This window comes from Cajanus cajan, chromosome 2 (assembly GCF_000230855.2).
Source record: "Cajanus cajan strain Asha chromosome 2, NIPB_CcT2T_4, whole genome shotgun sequence".
NCBI lineage: Eukaryota > Viridiplantae > Streptophyta > Magnoliopsida > Fabales > Fabaceae > Cajanus > Cajanus cajan.
Window position 1 is genome coordinate 73432819 of NC_138518.1, and position 19662 is coordinate 73452480.

Below are 19662 nucleotides of genomic sequence, written 5' to 3' on the forward strand. Positions count from 1 at the left end.
AGTGAAAAAATAATGTCTTCATGAATATTTAAATATTACTAATAATTCTAATTCTCAAATCTAAAGGTGTAAACATACAAATAGTTAAACACAATTACATAAAAAAGTGACTAAATATACAGTACATTAGTATGAAATTATGAGTTATCATTAGATATTATTATGCAATGAGAAATAAATCAATAATTATGACTCACAATGAAGAGGTGAAAATTTTGTTGAAGTAAGATAAGTTTTAATTTAAAAATAAAAATAAAATCAAATAAATTATAAATAAAAAATGAGAAAATTAAAAATAACTCTTACTTATGATTTTAAATTATCACTTATGAAAGTTCACACCAAGAAAGAAAAAATAAATTAATAACATATCACACTTTATTTTTCACATGTAATATTATTAATTTATTTTTCTAAAATTATTAGTAGATTTTTGTCAACTAGTAAATTGATTATTGACTAACTATTTATAATTATTTTATTTTCTCTAATATATTTTTAATAATTTAATTGTAAAATATTTTTATATATATTATATAAGATATTGTATATATAAGAATATAAAATTTCTCAAATAATAGCTTATCATATCACTTTTCTAAAAAAAAATAATATTATATCATTTATGATTCTTAAATACAAATCCAGTCATATATGAATAATCTTTAGCTATGAATATAAAATTGGGTAATTAAGTAACATTATGGTTTTCAAACTTGTGTGTGGTTATGGTATTCTGGTTTCTTGCTGGTTCATTCGGTCACCAATGAAACAAATAGACTTGTATTTGTGTAAACTGCAATAATCATATATCAAAATCTAAACTGAGTCGACTGTTAATTTTCATTAAACGAACTTGAAACCATAAGTATATATCTTCCATATACTTAAGTGACTAATTAACTGCTGGTAAAGTTGCTTGCCTCCAAAAATTTAACGCCGGCCCTTATATGTATTAAAGTTACTGATTAAGATAAAATAATATCCTATCCTATGATTCATATCACACGGTAAATGATTACCAGTTTGATTTTTACAAAATATAGTTAGCATATATATGTTTGAGAACAATAAATTAATAACTACTGTTAAATTTAGGTTCGGATAAATGAGAATGTATTGAGATTTGAGAGTCCCACAATATTACACATATATAATAAATAGGAAAATGTGAATGTCTGTAAATGTTGGAACCACATGTATATTAACCCAACCAAGCATCTCTCTCTCACATGAAGCTACATGAGAGTGACAGGAGCAGATGAAGTCTAGAAATTGTTTGGCACATTTTGAGATTGGAGACAGAAGCAACATGCAACAACCCGTGAATGAAATGAAAAGACTACCAGGAAAGAATGGAGCAAAGAATTAACCTCAACATCATGAACCTATTTTAGCACAAAACCCACAAACCAAAACCACACTTTCCCTTCTTTTCTTTTTCGTCAATAATAATAAGAATAAAAAAAAGCTAGCAGTTCACGTGGACAGCTCTCTAGATAGGTTCACGAGAGGAACTTGCTTATAAAATATATATATTTTTGGTCACAGCTTACTTAATTATAAAATATATGGAGCTTATTTATGGTCCCCAAATTAAAAAAAGTTATCGATATTCTGTTGCCTGTTGGTGCAGTAGCTAAGTTTGCTTCACGGATATTCAGTGCTGTCCTTATCATTTATCAATATGCCTATCGTCTATTACATAATGTTAATCATTAGACTTTGGTCACCTTTGGCATTTTTCTACATTACTCTCATTCATGGTTTTAAATTGCGGTTGCGGTCGCGGTTGCGGTCGCGGTTGCAGTTACTGCGGTTGCGGGTATTGCGGGTATTGCGATGCGGATTGCGGCTGTTGCGGTGTGAAATTATTAATTATTTTCACTAAATATAAAAAATTTATAATTATCAATATATATTTTATTTTTAAGGATTTATACATTTTAATTCCTTTTTTTTTTAAATATTCTATTATTTTAATGAATAATTTAATTTATTTTAAAATTATAGTATCAATTTATCGTATTGCGGATGTATTGCGGTACATTGCAGATGTGTTGCGGATGCAACACCGTTACGTTGCGGAAAAATGTGTGATTTCCAGTATCATCGCAATTGCGGTCCGATGCCGTTGCGGACAAGGCCGCAACAGCAATATTGCGGCCGCAACACGTGTTGCGGTCCGCAATTTAAAACCATGCTCTCATTTTTAAGGGACAGGTCAATATGAACACTTTAAATTAAGAAAACATAACACTGATGAATTGCCAGTGCAATATTTTTGTTTTCATGAAAGAAAAATGAGATTTGTGTAATCCGAGGCACAAATTTATCAAGAGTGCAAGTTTTGCATGCCTAATCGAAACACAAATAGAATTACAAGCAATAAATTGTGGACGGTGTCGACAATATTTTATCCATATCTCCCAAACAATTGAAATTCAAAGTTTGAAACGATAATATAGTAGTTATCGCAATGATATATATATATATATATATATATATATATATATATAACACCTGATGCTTGAAATTAAGTTTCAATTAATTGAAAGTTTATTTTATTAGTTGAAAAGTTTGTTTAAATTAAAAAGACATGTTTAGTAAATTAGTTTATTTTGATATTTTATAGTAGAATTTATTAGAATCACTTTATGTAGTAGGTTAATTTTTTTATTCCTTTTATGCATAAAAATTATAATGACAGTAAAATAATATGATTTAAATTTAAAATCTTATACGCATATTTTAACTCCTACTAACTAGATTGTGTCCGGTTGTTTTAACTTTTCAATTTCTAGTTGCATAAAGGTGTCAATAAAAATGGTTTCACAATTATGTTTTTGAAGATTCGATTCGAAGTATAAAATTACATATTGAAATACTACTTTATTCTTAAAAATGAGTTAACTTGTTTAGTTCGATTTTTAGTGCTCCTTTTATCACTTTCTCTCAACCGCAATAGTATTCCTTCTAGTTGTCCCATGTTTGTTGCCGCCAAATTATTTGTTTTGAATTATTGTTTTAATATTATGCTATTCATTTTAATTATTAAATTATTTATTTTTTAAATAAAATATTAATTTATTAAGGAAAATCAAAAGGATAAAGATTAATTATTCATTATTTTAAAAGGAATATTGTTTAGATATTATTATTATTTTTTGAATAGAAAATAAACACTTCCCAAAAATAAAATAAAAACAAATGCCACAGTATCTATCAATGTTTTAAAAACTGGATCGAACCAGCTGGTCAGACCGGTTGGACCGGGAACCGATAGTCCCGGTCCAACCGGTTTCGAATCTTAAGTTGGATCGGTTATGCAGTCGACCCGTTTTAAACTGGATTGAACCGATCAATTTTTCGGTTTAACCGGTGAACTGGTGGGTCAAACCGGTTCAACCACACTTTTTTTTAATTTTTAATTTCTTTTTTATTTTTTAAAGAACCATAAACTACAAAAATAATAATGAAAATTGAATTTTCTTAATGGAAGAGCAAAGAGTCTTATTAAATATAACAATGACTACTTATTCTAATGTATTTGTTTGTAAATTGTAATATATACAACTTAAATAACTTTTATAGTATATTATTAATTTTAAATTATATATTTAATAATATAATATCTATGTAGATATTACATATATTATTTTGTGATATCAATTGCAAGCATATTATATATGTACATACTATTTATATTTTTAATTTGTATTAATATATAGTTTAACATGTAATTTTTTATATGTATTTTTTTACAAAATAAAAATAAAAATAATTTTAAATAAGATAGAAAAATTAAAATTTAAAATAAGATATAAATTTATTAAAAATTATAAGTATAAAATATATTTAACATAAATGTTTTTTAAAAAAATAATAAAAATCAAGTAATGTGGTTCAACTAGTGACCCACCGATTCAACCTTTAATCCACTGATCCAATACCTTAACTGGTTTGATGACCTGTCTAATTTTTAAAACTATGATATCTATTGCTTTTTAATCCATTGAGAAAAATTCAATAAAATCACTACATTTTTTTGTTTAAGATATAATCATCAAAATAATAATATAAATTCATTTTTTTTCATCTCATTTAATAAAAATATTTACAACCGATAAAAAAGTTTCAATAATTTTGGTCTAATAATTAATTATACTATTATACGTTATTTTTTATTTATCTGTTTTTATACAGGAAGTTATTTATTTGGTGTACAATGATTACAAACTATCTGAACTATTTATCATTAGACTAACTCTACTGATTTTTTTTACAGAGTTTTTCCATCTACTTTAAAAAATAGTTTTAATTTTAAAGTTTAGCAACAATTATTAAAGTAACATTCCATTAAATAAATTTTATATTATTTTTAAAATAAAAAATTTAAGCAAATTTTCTTCTGATTTTTATATATTGTTACCAATAAAACAATCTTAATTATTTTTTGCATTATATATTTGTATATTACTTAAATATTTATACAATGCGCGAGATACTGGTTGATTTATAATATTATCTAAAATTTTAGCTTTTCCTTATTTTTTTTAATCAAGATGTTCTTATAACATTTTCTAAAGTTTCTTCATAGAATTTGTTTTGTTTTGTTTTTTGGTTTAAAGAATGAGAGAGTTTGTGGTAGAGTAGACTCAAACACATCAGGACAGCTTCAGGCCCATTAATGAGCTCTTCGTTAGTATGGTTTGGGGCTTTTGTTAAACACAGGTTCTATTTTTTATTTATTTAAATTTTTATTTATATACCTCTCTTTCATTTATTTTGTATTTGTTTTTTCCCTTTTAGGAAATTAGTGCAGCCCTTCTTTGTTCATTCTCCTCAAAGGTACTGAGAAATCAGTGGTGATGGACCGAAGAACAAGACGACACGTTACATTTCCTAACGAGCCCATTATAGGTGTTTAACCGGCTCATGATATACACACTTCCTTTTTTTTATAAGTACACTTCCTTTTTTTTTTTTAAAATTATAAAATATTATAATTTTTTTAAAAAAATTTAATTTTACACTTTTAACTTTTAATTTGTTACTTTCTTTTTCTTATTCACACACTTTTTTTTTTTCTTTCAATTTTCAAATGCTACTAAAATAGGTGGGGTGAAGGAAAAATAAGAGGGTGCATGTAAAAATTAAAAAAGGAAGAAAGATATGTGAAAAAAAAATAATAAATTAAATATTATGGATGTAAAATTAAAAAATTTAAAACAAAAATTAAAAATATTTTAAAAATTTAATTATTTTTTTAAAGAAAGTGTACTTATAGAAAAAAGAAAAAGAAGATGTATATAGTCATAGTTTGGTTATACAGGCCCATTATATATATTCAGCCCTAACGAGCCCATTATTTGACATACTTGCCCATTGGCCATTTATCGACCTCATGAGACTACGTCGTTTCAGGAAAAGAATCTCTCATCTGTTATCTCCTTCCTTCCCACCGCACCTTGCTGGACTGGTTCTTCCTTTTTTGGTTTCTCATCTTCTGCCCAATGGGCTCTCTACAATTATTCTATTTTCCAACCATTATTCTCACTAGCTGCAAGTCTTCCTCTCAGCGCCAATCTTCACCAATTCATTACTTTTAGTTTTGTTTTTTCAATCTGTTTCCTCTACAAAATCCGATTATTTTGTCCACTTTCTGAACACTCAAGGGGCCTCTAAGGATATTTCGTTACTGGGTATCCATTATCTGAAAAAAAAAAAAATGTCTCTTTTCCTTAAAGCTTTGCCTTTGATGGCCATCCGCACGAGGCCATCTTTGGCGTTTCTCTGCAGAGTTCCCAGCGCCATTCCACTGACACTTTCCAGAACAAGAAACGTGTTCTCCGTTTCTGCTTCAACACAAACATCTCCTTCTACTTCTGAAACACTCACTTCTAATGCCAAACCACCTTTTGCCCTGAGTGAATCCCTTGAGTGGGTCAACAGGACTGCACTTTGTGGTGAATTGACTTTGAATGATGTGGGAAAAAAGGTCCAGCTTTGTGGGTGGGTTGCCCTTCACAGGGTCCATGGTGGCCTTACATTTCTTAATCTCAGAGACCACACTGGCATTGTTCAGGTGCTTGGATGTTGCAAATAGTTGTTTTTCTTATCCGCATTCATTTCAAAGAAGCTTTTGTGTTAATGCATACTATTGTTGCCCTTAGTATTCTTCCTGCATTCACTGCTTTACTATTATTGTTGTTGTTTGTAATTGGACTCGGTGTGTATTCTAATTGAGCTTGAATTTCAGGTTACAACCCTTCCGGATGAATTTCCAGATGCCCATTCTGCTATCAATGACTTGAGGCTTGAGTACGTGGTTGCCATTGAAGGTGTTGTCAGGTCTAGGCCGAATGAGTCAATCAACAAGAAGATGAAAACAGGCCTCATCGAGGTATATATCATTACTAAGGAAAATTCTCATTTTTCTGTTGAATTGACAATAATTTGGTTGCTCAATGGTTTTATTTTAATATGAAAATTCTGTATTTATTTATTGAATTCCAATTCTTCTCTATGTTTCTTGCTTGTTATTCTGTGAAGAAGTGTGCTCTGTTTTCAAGCAATTGGTGTTTGGACTCCGATCATCATTTTTTTGCCCGTTGTTTGAATTTTTTTTATTTATTATTTATATTAACCAACTTTTTGTGTGACAGGTTGCTGCAAATAGAGTTCAAGTGCTAAATTCTGTAAATTCAAAGCTGCCATTCTTAGTGACTACAGCAGATGATGCAAAAGACTCTCTTAAAGAGGAAATCCGATTGAGGTAATTGCCTAAATCCGGTTGAGGTAGCTTAGCAAATGTTTAACAAAAGTAAGTTGCATATAAAGATAGCTGTATTACTTCTATAGTTGTCTTAGAGGTATCCAGTCCTTAGTGAAATGAGTACGTACACTACTTTCCATATCATAAGCATCTTTATATGAAAAATCAAAGCCTGGAAGGATGGAAAACACAGACACTCAACTGAGTAGATCAATCGCTCCCAAGTCATGCATAAACATATCACCTAAAACTTGATTTACGACTCCTGTCTCCCCTAATGTTTAGCATGGACAGTAGCAGTGTTTTAAAGTTTAAGGCAGAGAGGCTAGTGGTCAATTACAGGATGACTGGATGAGCATAATAAATGATGGCTATGGATGACTTTATCAAAGAGGGATTTTGAGAGGATTTAATCATCAAGGAATGATTTATAAATTTACCCAAATTAATTACATCCTAGTGTTAGTAACATTTTCTAGACTGGGAATGATTGAGTGCATTCTACTTTTTAATGCTCTTTCCATTGATTGGGGTTTCATAATTTCAATACATATTTGACAAACAACTAACTGTGAATTTTTTACCTTGAACTATTCACATGTTTGCGTTCTAGTAGTGGCATCTCTCAAAAACTCCAATGTTCACATGAGATATACAATGCAGAGAAGCAAATTGCCCTCTTTATATCACTCATTAGGTTTTAAGAGTAGGTGTGATATTGGCGAGTTAACAACTTAACATCAATCTTTCTATTGTCAACATGACTGTATGTAAACATACAAAAGAATGAATTAAATAGTTTATGAGTTTCATATTTTCTTAATGAAGCACTACAGATATCTAACATATGCAGATTTAAAACAAGAATAGACATACTGTTTAACTTGTCAATCTAAAGGGAAAATAGCTTCTATTCTTTAATTTGCTTAAGTCACCTGTTTGGTGCATTTACTTTTATCTGATCTTAGGTTTTTATGAATTTTTCCTATTATTTTTGTGGTCTATATTTGCATTTAGTAAGTGATTTATTTAGTAAATGGCATATTTGACTTAGCTTCAGGTTTTGTAAAAAAGAGAGAATTTTTGTGATTGAACTATCCAAACTTCCTTGATAATACATATTCTTTGTTGTTTCATGTATGTTTACAAGAGATCTAGTACTTATAATTGCTTTTCTGCAGGTATCGATGTCTTGATCTGAGGCGGCAACAAATGAATTTCAACATTTTGCTTCGGCATAATGTGGTTAAACTCATTCGAAGATATCTAGAAGATGTTCATGGTTTTGTGGAGGTACTATCCTGTGAGTTCATCACTTATGCTATTTTCTCTCTTCAATGGGTAATTTTATTGCATGCCATCCACTGTTACTCACTACGGTGGTTGGTGTTTGGGTATCCTGTGTTGATCTTATCGTTTTTTGGTCATAAGACAGATTGAAACTCCAATACTATCAAGGTCCACACCAGAAGGTGCCCGGGATTATCTAGTTCCATCAAGAATCCAGGTATTTTGATATTTTCACCTCTTGCATGAGATTATTAATTTCAGATTTTGTTACACAAGACTATGATCATAAATTTTACCTGATATATCTTAAACTAATGATTTATATGTAACATTTTAAATATGTTGGGTTTCTTATCAGCAACACGGGTGTCCAGTTTGGACAACCTTGTATTAGATTTCTCTAAATATTTTGTTAAGTTTTATTTTTCCTGGTTTAATATGCATTCCAATTACAATAGAGTAAAGAACTCAATATAATAGATATTTTTCTGTGTATACTTTTAAAAAAATTCATATTAATATACCCAGACACTAATTCTTTTATAAATGTCATATCTCATACCTGTATCTATATGCATATCCTTGCAACTTCTTTTATGCTATGGCAATTGTTACAGATATTGTGAATATATTACAGATATTGTGGATACATATATTATGGTTATTATCCTCACTATCAATTAAGGATATGATTAGATTAGTTTCCATAATATAAGAGATTAGTATCTCTATCATTTATTGTATTCATTCTATAAATAAGATTGGTGTGTGTACAACAATACACACAATTCCTGAATCACAACAGCAGTGAAGAAATGATTGCAAACATGGTACAGACGTACAGTTATCATGAGTTAGATCCATAGCTGCATGGACTATTTGTCTACATTATGCCATTTATTGGTTTTTATTTTATTAGAGTAATATCTTTGATGAGCAGAGAATTGCTAAGAGTGAGAGGAAAAAGAAATGTGAGTCTTATTATCTATTTTTTGAGCTACTTAATTGATATTTTGTTGATTAACTATCACATGAATTATGAAGCCAGGAACATTCTATGCCTTGCCACAAAGTCCTCAGCTATTTAAACAAATGCTAATGGTAGCTGGTTTTGATAAATATTATCAGATTGCAAGGTAATATTTTCATCTAATGTTTAATAGTGTGTTTGTTTTAGCAAAAATGCGAATTCCAAAGTTCCATTGAATGGAAAAACTATCTAACATAGCTTTTCCTTTCAATGGAACTTGATGGCAAAACAAACATGCCTCAAGTCTTTATTTGTAGCTTGGCTTCTTTTATGAGGATATGTTATTGTTCCCCATGTGGTGCTTTTTCCTTTTTCTCTCTAAGCTTTTTCCCTATTAAAATATGCATTTTCTTTCCATGACTTCCATAAACGAAGAATATAGAATGCTTGTTTTTTTAAGCAATACCAAACTTAAAATAGAAACAGTTATCATGCAAGTGACTTTTTTTTTTATTGGCTAAAATGCAATTTACTTTCTGCCAGATGTTTTCGCGATGAAGATTTAAGAGCTGATAGGCAACCTGAGTTCACGCAGCTAGATATGGAAATGGCCTTTACTCCTTTAGAAGATATGTTGACACTAAATGAAGAATTGATTAGAAAGGTTAGTCTATACTATTTGTAATCAGACCTCTCTAACAGCTTATAAAATGCATTTTATTCCTTATTTTGAAATTTGGAACTAGTAAAAGCATTTCATGACTTGAGGTGAAAATTTCGAACAGAGGAATAAAGAATAAAATAGAAGGGAACTTTGGTGATTTGAAATGTCAAATGTCATCATTGAAGATTTAGAAGCAGGTATAAATATCAATTGAGAATGGAGGATAACTAAAGACAAATTTTAGTGGAAAACTCCTATCAATCCTATTAACAGACACATAATGACATGAATAGTATTAAGAAATCTAGAAAGAATATATGCTTATTAGTTGCATACTGTTTGGTTTAGAAGGAAGCAGAAAAGGAGAAAAAAATAGATAGAAAAGCTCATTTTCTCTTATTTGGTTTAGCATAGAAAAAGTGAAGGAAAAAAATCTTGGGGGCAAGTCCCACGTCCAAAATTTTCTTCTTTATAGTCTATATAGCATAGAAAACCCTATGGAAGCTGTAAATATAGGAATGTTCTGAATTTGCCCCTTATTTTGTCTTCTCTCAATTCAATCCCCGTGCAGTAACTTGAACATGAAAAACAGCATCTTTGAGTTCATGACATCATAAAATAAGCATCTTTGAACATCAAATGAACTTCAAGTGGTGGAATGTGATTTGCATAAGCTTAAGTCTTTGATTTACATTCATAATTTATTATTTCAACATCATAATAATTAATAACCTCTTTTTTTTCTTTTTGTGCATGTACCCAATGCAATTGGAAGTCCTTTACATTCAAAATTTGATTATATTAACAGATAGATTGGTTTTTCTTAGTTTTGTGCAAATTGTAGTCAGTATGATGATTGCTTTTTGAATTGCATAATTGGTTTTCTTCATTTTCTTTTCTCTCATTTCCTTTCTTTCCATTTTCTCTCATTTTCCAAGTAATTTGTTAATGTAAGTAGGGAGCATTTGTTGCAGGTTTTCCTTGAAATTAAAGGTGTGGAATTACCAAACCCTTTTCCCAGGCTTACATACGCTGAAGCAATTAGTAGATATGGTTCAGACCGACCAGATACCAGATTTGATCTCGAGTTGAAAGATGTAATAATTTTTCTTCACCTCCAAAGCAGTTTTACAGTTTCTTTTTGTATGGTAGTTGTTTTTGATGATCCTCTCTTCTGTGTTCATATTCTCTTTGATTTGATAATTGATATATCTTGCTGTAGTCTTGTATTGTAGTAGCTACTACCTATATTTGCTTCTTAAGGAATCTTGCTATTTATATAACTTCTCCGGTGTTGCAGGTATCTGACATTTTCTCAGGGTCTTCCTTCAAGGTTTTCTCTGATTCCTTGGAGAGTGGGGGAGTTATCAAAGTGTTATGTGTACCTTCTGGTACCAAAAAATACTCAAATTCAGCTCTTAAGAAAGGTGATATTTACAACGAAGCACTCAAATCTGGTGCAAAGGGATTGCCTTTTCTCAAGGTCTTGGATGATGGTAAATGATGAATTTTCTATTAATAATATTTATTTTATGGTAGTGATAGATATTTATTATATTCCATTTCTACTGCATAAACCTTTGATTTTAGGGAATGTTGAGGCAATTTCTGCTTTAGTATCAAGTATGGATCCTACAACTAGAGAGAATTTGTTAAGGCGATGCTCTGCAGGACCAAGTGATCTCATTCTATTTGCAGTGGGTCATCATGCGTCTGTAAATAAAACTTTAGACCGTCTTAGAGTTTATGTAGCCCATGACCTAGGTTTGATTGACCATGTAAGTTAGTGATTGCGTTTTTACAGAAAAAAAAATGCTCTCTTTCTCCACAATTTCTTTATCTAATATTATTTTGTTATTTTGTTTGAGTTTTAGGGCAGGCATTCAATTTTGTGGATCACTGATTTTCCAATGTTTGAGTGGAATGATCCAGAGCAGAGGCTTGAGGTTTGTTCTGCTTTTAATGACACCCAACACTCCAACAGTGTATTTCTTAATAATAATAAATGTGTACTTTTGAAATTGTATGATTGCTCTGTCATTATAATTATCTTCGTTGTTCCTCTCTCTTTTTCTTTGAATTTATGTCAATGTGTGAATTGGCAATTTTCCTTTCACCAGGCCCCCGAATGTTATTCAATTCCTCTGTTTGGGAAGTTAGTGGAAATAGTATTGGTTAATAGTCTCTAGGAAGTTGTACTTGATTAATATTAGCCTAGGAAATAGTCTCCAATAGGTCTAACGAGTGTATATATATGGATGATATATGTAGAACCTATGTACTACTTTCTCTTGAATAATAAAGCATTCTCATTCTCTAAATTCTCTCTAAAATATTATGTTTTTATCTTTCTCCAAATCTCCCTATTACATTCAACAGGAAGGCCTGTGGTTGGTGCTTGATATTATGATCTTAAGGGAATAAAATATGTCCTAGTAAAGAGTTTGGGTGTAATAAATACTTTCTAGCTGTCTCTGTTATTTTTATTGCTGTTATTCTTAATCATTGTCTAATTCAGGCTCTTCATCATCCTTTTACTGCACCAAATCCTGAAGACATGAATGACCTTGCATCTGCTCGTGCATTGGCTTATGACATGGTTTACAACGGGGTGGAGGTAACACATTCATTTCTGACCACTTTCCTCTCCCTGTAAGCTGTGAGGCTGATGATTTGACCACTGATATCTGTAATAATTAATAACAGTATTAATTTGTGCCTATTTTTTGTCAGATTGGTGGGGGAAGTTTGAGAATTTACAAACGTGATATACAACAAAAGGTTTTGGAGATTGTTGGCATCTCAGTGGAGCAGGTTAGTGGATCATTAATCCGAAATAATAAATAACTGACTCCATTCCTGCGCTTAGTTATTATCTTTTTTATTTATTTTGTACCATTTTATATTAATAAAATGTTTCATGTTTCCAAACAAATTTAAACTAGAATTATGCATGGTTATTGTTTTGCTGTGCCCCATTACTTTTTCTGGCTTCACCGTCCACAATGTTTCCGAATGAATGGATGGTAAATCTGAGTAGTCTGATTATTTTAATTACCATCCTGATAATTAAAAAAGGGTACATATCTTAACGGAAAGAAAACTGAAGACATCTATAAGTGAATGGCTAAAGGGTAGGAATAATACGAGCCTATTAAAATTTTACAAAATGTTTTCCAAAATGAATTATGCATTACGCATTGTAATTTCTTTCAGGCTGAAGCGAAGTTTGGTTATCTTCTTGAAGCGCTTGACATGGGGGCTCCACCACATGGTATGCAGATTTGTTGACGTTCTAAAGTAGTTTATATTTTATAGCCCAAAATCCTCTTTTTACACACTTGCATGCATGATTACAGTTTTACAATTTGATCATTGTATCTTTTTGAACACATCATGAAGCATTGGGCTAGGGTCACCTATTGTTTCTCAATAAGATCAATGATTGTAGATTTTTATTCATAATTCTTGTATATCAAATGTAGGAGGCATAGCTTTTGGATTGGACAGATTAGTTATGCTGTTGGCGGGGGCTAATTCCATCAGGGATGTCATTGCTTTTCCAAAAACAACCACTGCACAGTGTGCCCTCACCAGATCACCATCTGAGGTGGATCCGCAGCAGCTGAAAGATCTGTCAATTAAAACGTAGATATTCAACTTTACTTATCTTTCACTCCACACCCATTTTTGTATTGTGCTAAGGAATAATTTATGTATACAAAGAAGAGGAGTTTTAAGCAATTCAATGATTGGACATAAACCTACTTACTCGTGTTAATCACCACTTAACGAGCAAACAAATTTATAGAGATGGATTATCTGAATTACTAATGGATGTGGTTACAGATTTAATTCTACTGTTCTTATTATTCTGAAGGAGTGAGCAGAGGAACAAGCCCGTGTTGCTGTCTAGATGACTGTATATATATTTGTTGGGAAATTTGTGTGCATAATGCTCGTATATGGTTCAAACAAGATTATAGATTTATTGAGTTACACTAACTTTCAGGACTTGAATGCTACATGGTGATACTAAAATTCCCAGCCATACTTTTATTGAAATAATTGTTTTTATATTTTGGGTAGAGTGGCAATTCAATTTAATTATTTACTATTTATCTAATCCATTTACATATAAATTTAACTAATTATTCAATTTAATAATAATAATAATTAATGAATTAGTTAAATTGAATTATTGGATATGGATTTTGAATCATCCAATATATTTTATTGAATCAAATAGTTTAAAATTCATTGGTCTTTAAGGAAGGACTCTTGAACTCTTTGGTATATAAGAGGCTAATGAATGAGTTGGATAATCTTTTATGAAAAAGTCATGGATCGATAGAATTTGTAATAAATTATAAATGGATCAATAATTTGTTTGACTCATTCATTATAATTCAATAAAAAATTTATTCAATCCATCTTATTATGAGCTCTGTTTGGTCAAGAGTGGCGTCTCCTTGCCCGTACCAAAATCTAATGCTCAATGTCATAAGGTTTTTTCTTCTCATTGTGCTTGTGAATGCCCCTTCAAACAAAAGATTCTCTTGTCTAGCTCTGCCATTTTGTCAGGGCTTTGAAGCCCAAGAAATGTAGCTTTACTTATAAGATATATTATCTGCATATTTAAATAGTTATTGGATTGTGTTGGTGAGTGGATTGGATTGTCATGAATTATGCCTCACGGTTTCTAGAAAAGAAATAGAAATAATAAAAAAATAAAAAATAAATTGTTGTTTGGATAAAGAAAAAAAAAGTTTCTTTTCTCATTTATTTAGATGAATAGAAAGTGAAATAAAATAAATAAATCGCATAAGCTTTTTATATTAATTAAAAAATAAATTTAACTATAAAAAGTTTAAAATGTTTACCATGTTATTGAATTAATGGAAAATCATTTGTTATTTTTGTATTATAAAATTTGATTATTTTTTTTAAAAAGTGAAATAAAAACAATCAACAAACACATTTGACATTTCCTCTCACTTTTATGACATTTTTGGCTTTTTTAAAACGAGACTTATTAAAAAACTTCAGTTTTTTTTTTCTCATCTAAAAAATACAGTAAAAAGTTAATATATTTTTATATCTATTTTTTTTTCTTTATTTACCCTCAAACAAACAAAAAAAAAGTCTAAATTTCCTATACGAAGAAAAAAATGAAGAGCTTTAATCCTTGGAGGTAGACATCAAAACAACTACATATGTAGTTTTTTTTTTTTTTTAATAAAGAGATGTAATTATTTTCTCGGATTAACTCTTATAAAAATAAAACAATAACTCCATATTTAAATTAGATTTAAAATTCCAATCCTTAGATAAGAAATATATATAAGTGGTAAACTCGTTATGTCAAACTAATGAATTTTTATCTGAGTGTAAATTAGGTCTACATATGGGCACAATTTTCGGCGTGTCCGTGGTCTCATCATGGTAATTAAACTCTAATCGATTATTTGGAAGTTTTCTTGCGGCTTTGGTCAGACACCAGAATGATGGTTGGGAGGAAATTTTTTCGGTTTTGGATCATCAAACTATGCAACATAGGCTGCTTTGAACACCTTGTATGGTCTATAAAGTTCCCTATGCCCTAATCCCTGGTAAAACAGAAACTGAATCATTATGTTCATAAAAGGCTTCACGAGTTATGCCAAATTTTGTAGAAACAGAGACAGCATACATCAACAAAGAAAGGGCTATGCTACGCATTATAACAATAACATAAATTACATAATAATATAAGTCAATGCATTGCAGAGGTTTTGTTAGCAAGTCATAATCATGCATGCTTTCCTTCTTCAATTCATTTGAACATTGTGTTCCCACTTGTCTTCATAAATAATTAAAAACATTGCTGTTTAGTGTAAACTTTGCTTACTCCAAGATAAAGGCAATTATTTGATTTGATATATGGGTTTCATTAGAATAACATATATATAAAATTGAATGGTTCATATATGAAATTCTTTTTCCACTTTATATAAAGTACATACCGTGTCGGCTCGTGCAAGGAGCAGTGTTCATATATGTGGAAGATTTGCTCTAATAACTTTTATGAATTTCATTTGAGATTAGCTTATTCCTAAACTAAGTTCAGCACAGTAATATATAGGAGAAAGATAAACTGAAAACTTACCCGATGCAGAAGAACATCAGCATAAGTCCTATAATAAATACTTGAAACGTAGTGTTTCCAATCTTGCAGTTGTTTGGAAGATGTTATACCCATATAGTATGAAATCTGATAGCTACCAGAATTTTAAATTAGATGCCCCGTTGCATCATCAAACTACAATCCATTAAAATAAATCACGTAGCTTCAGAATACTAAATACAAGATAAATGGTAGGGCTGATCATAGTCTGCACATCTTACTCACACGATCCAACTCAAAAATAACTTTTTACAGAATCCACTTTAACAAATTAAACTTAATTAATGAATTTTAAACAGAACTTTACACCATCTTTTAGTCCGTTTAAAATCGGTTTAATATCATATGTTTAATATTTTCTTAAAAAAAACATCTGTGTTTATAATATAACTCCTTGACTTGATATATAATATTTTTTTTAACACAATATAATTTTTGTATTAATATTATTTATCTTGAAAGCTATATTATAAAATATACATTAATTATAATTATATACGTTTTTTATTTTTACAGTTTTTTTATTAATGAACATAATTTATGTCGTGTTTTAAAATTAACAACTAAAAACTAATTTATATATTTGTTAAATTAAATATAATATTAAAATTAGTATATTATATTAACAAGTTAAGTTAATCGATTTCATCCCATATTTATCGGGTCGGATTTACAAAATCGAACCTATTTAACTTTTGAGCCGAGTAGAGTAGAGTAGAGTAGAGAGGCTAGCAAACTTGACCCAGTTCTACATTCGCCTATAACAAACTTCACATATATTGTCTTAAATGATTGTTGTAGTAAAAAAATAATACCGTATATTTTTAAATATTTTGTTTTCATGAAAACCTATATTTGAAGAGAATAAATTAGGAAGTAAAATAAATTATATTTTTTTATAAGTTAAAGTTAATTTATGTATTACTTTTTTATTTAACTTTTTCGAAAGTTAAAATATGTAAGATAATTTTAGTTCAGAAAGAAATTTTAATTTATTGTTGCTCATACAAAATATTTATACTAAGCGATTCTAAATCAAGTTTCCGGATCGAATAGTTAATCGTTGAAAAAGACAATAATGTTTTTGCACTTGCAGGTTATAACGTAGTAAATAAAATGCCAATCAAACAGTCCTAAAAATTCACGAAAGCTCATTAATGACTAGAGTAATTTAAGAAAAAATTATAAAGTTATAAAATTAGTATATGAAAATTGATTTAAACAAATTATAGAAATAAAAATGTGTGGCGAAGGTTGCTCCTAAATTCGTTGACGAGCATGTCTGCTGATATGGTTCACAACTTTTGATTATGCCTTTGCATGCCTTGGTGGTTGGAGTAGTCTTTGTCCTAATGAAAGAGATTATGACAAGGAGTACTATATTCTCATTTTTTTATATTAAGAACTAATTATGAATTAATGAAGGACACAGAAGCAGAAATTATCCATATGTATAGTAATTTGAGTAGATGAGTATGAAGAAATTGAGGCCAATGGGTTGACACGTGTGCAATTAATGTATTTTAAGAAAAGGTAGATAAGAAGGAGTGCAGGTTATTGGGGGCCACAGAGAAGAAAGCGTAAGTAGTACGTATTATATTATGTATACATGAAAACGTAGACGACTCAGCAACAACCATATCTCTTGTAATTTGCTTGTAGGGGAAATGGGGGAGAGACTACTGTGTCTGTGTGTGACGCTCACCTAATTAATTACTGCTTTAGTTCACAAAAGCAACAATGCTATCATAATCATCTCCCAAACCTTCACGAGTAATATCATGTGTTTGCAAAAAAAACTACATGGTTCTGTTACCAAAGGAACCTACATCTTATGCACCTAATTAATGACTGCACCACATCCCTCTATACAATATAATTCATCCACCGACGTACACCTGCTCCATGCTTATGTCTACCTACACAAAAATATAAATACACTACAATTTATGTATTCATTATTTTGATTTTATACAAGAATATTTGATATGTAGAAACAAAAAATTATCACCCAAAATTTTTAAAAATTATAGAAAAATATTTATTTTATATTAACTTAGAAAATCTATCTGTCCATAATTGTTTGAATTGTATAACAAGAGTTTTTTAAGTTTTACTCGAAATAAATAATCATAATTTTTTTTTACTGATAAATAATCATAAATTTAAGTATTTGAATTGTATTTATTTTATTTTTAAATATAAGTCATTTTATTTTTTAGTGATATACTGTAACAAAGTAATAACGATTAATTAGAAGTGTAAAAAACATCTTTGCCCCAGACTTAAAGACGTCTTTTTTCCTTAATTTGATTTGCTTATATATGTGAAAAAGAATATATAATAGTGATAAGTCACTTAATATTATTGGATACAACTGGTGATGTGACAAAGCTCAAGTTATTAGACGAAGGTGAAGAAACATGAACAGAAAATGTTACTTTGTGTTTTACGTGAGAACGGTTTTATATTTACATATTACATGCTAAACTTATTCCCTCAAGCTCCCCTTCCACTTTGTGAAAAGTCTACATATCTTGAAGTGAAGACACACGACCAATTTAAAGTATATATGTTTGAATAAATAACTTAATCAACTATTCCTTCCAATTTAAATATATTAATTAATTTATTTCTTAATTAAAAATTCGTTAATATTATTTGATTTTAATGTTATTTTTTTTAATAAAACTTATATCAAAATAAAAAACATTATTGAAAATAAAGTCTCAATCAAAAGAAAATATTTATTTATATTTTAGTTCCTCACTTATGATTTTTTTAATTTTTATTTCATGAGTCGAGAAGGAGTCTTATTCGATCAATTAATCTCCCCTTCTTCTTTGTGAAAAGTCGTCTAAACTGATTTTAAAAAAAAAAGTTATAGATATAAGAACTTATAGTATGTTTGATGAATACCTCTCTTAAAATCAATCACCACTCTCAAAATTATGATAAAATTTTTAAAAAAAGAAGTTAAAAACAACTATTTGTTATTTTCACTTTCAATTGATTTTAACAAAATTAAAAGTTAACCCAAACACACGCTTAGTCACCGGTGTTCCAGAATATGATTGGTTGACAAATACCTTCATTGGTTTAGACGAAAAAATTTCTCCCTTCACAAAAGTTGCACGGGAAATTGTGCAAAACAATACGAGTAAAAACAAAATAAACTCCAAAACATTGAGAGGAATTGTTGTGATTAAGAGAGTACTACATATTGAAAGAAACGTTAACACTGTGTATCGCTATAAAGTTTATTAAAATAAATTGAAAATAAATTATAGAGGAGTTATAAGTTACTTTCACAAATTTAACCAAAATAACTTCAAATTTCAGCTTAAGTGTGAACTTGAATTATAAGCTTCAATTCATAAACGATATTATTTATTTCAAATAAGAATTTTTTTATTACATACTAATATGCTATTAAAAAGTCTTTGGGCTTGTAATACGTATGCAAGTTTACTTACTTTGTGCAAAATGCAATTTTTGATACGAAAAATAAGAGCGACAATGATTGAATTATTAATTATAGAGACTCTAATACAATATCAGATAACGAATCATCTATTCCAAAAGCTTAAATTGTTAAGTGAACAGATGTACGAATAATTATATATTTCCTGTTAACATGCCTAAAATTTCAAAGAAACGTGACTCAAGATTAACTTTAAAGAGCTTTATATCAAATTCAATGGAAATAGTAATACCCTAGGTTTTGGGTAGCATAAAGCTTGATTCGAAAAGTCATAATAATATGATTCTCATAATTAGAAAGAAGTTTCATG

At 29.5% G+C, this 19662-nt stretch overlaps 1 protein-coding gene across 1 annotated transcript; it reads left to right on the forward strand.

Moving 5' to 3' along the window:
* The first annotated feature begins 5404 nt into the window (after window positions 1-5404).
* Window positions 5405-13562, forward strand: LOC109803166 (tRNA synthetase class II (D, K and N) family protein). Its single transcript, XM_020364619.3, has 15 exons — window positions 5405-6088; window positions 6263-6406; window positions 6669-6778; window positions 7960-8071; window positions 8214-8285; window positions 9113-9204; window positions 9582-9702; window positions 10677-10799; window positions 11003-11198; window positions 11293-11480; window positions 11577-11648; window positions 12221-12319; window positions 12436-12516; window positions 12919-12976; window positions 13188-13562. Exons 1-15 carry the CDS (start codon window positions 5732-5734, stop codon window positions 13352-13354), a joined length of 1992 nt encoding a protein of 663 aa, XP_020220208.1. The 5' UTR covers window positions 5405-5731; the 3' UTR covers window positions 13355-13562.
* Window positions 13563-19662: the final 6100 nt, after the last annotated feature.

Excerpts from the sequence above, each read along its gene's own strand:
- LOC109803166 (XM_020364619.3), top strand. The coding sequence starts at position 5,732 with ATGTCTCTTTTCCTTAAAGCTTTGCCTTTGATGGCCATCCGCACGAGG. Across the intron at positions 6,089-6,262 it reads ACCACACTGGCATTGTTCAG|GTTACAACCCTTCCGGATGA; the intron begins GTGCTTGGATGT and ends CTTGAATTTCAG. Across the intron at positions 11,649-12,220 it reads ATCCAGAGCAGAGGCTTGAG|GCTCTTCATCATCCTTTTAC; the intron begins GTTTGTTCTGCT and ends TGTCTAATTCAG.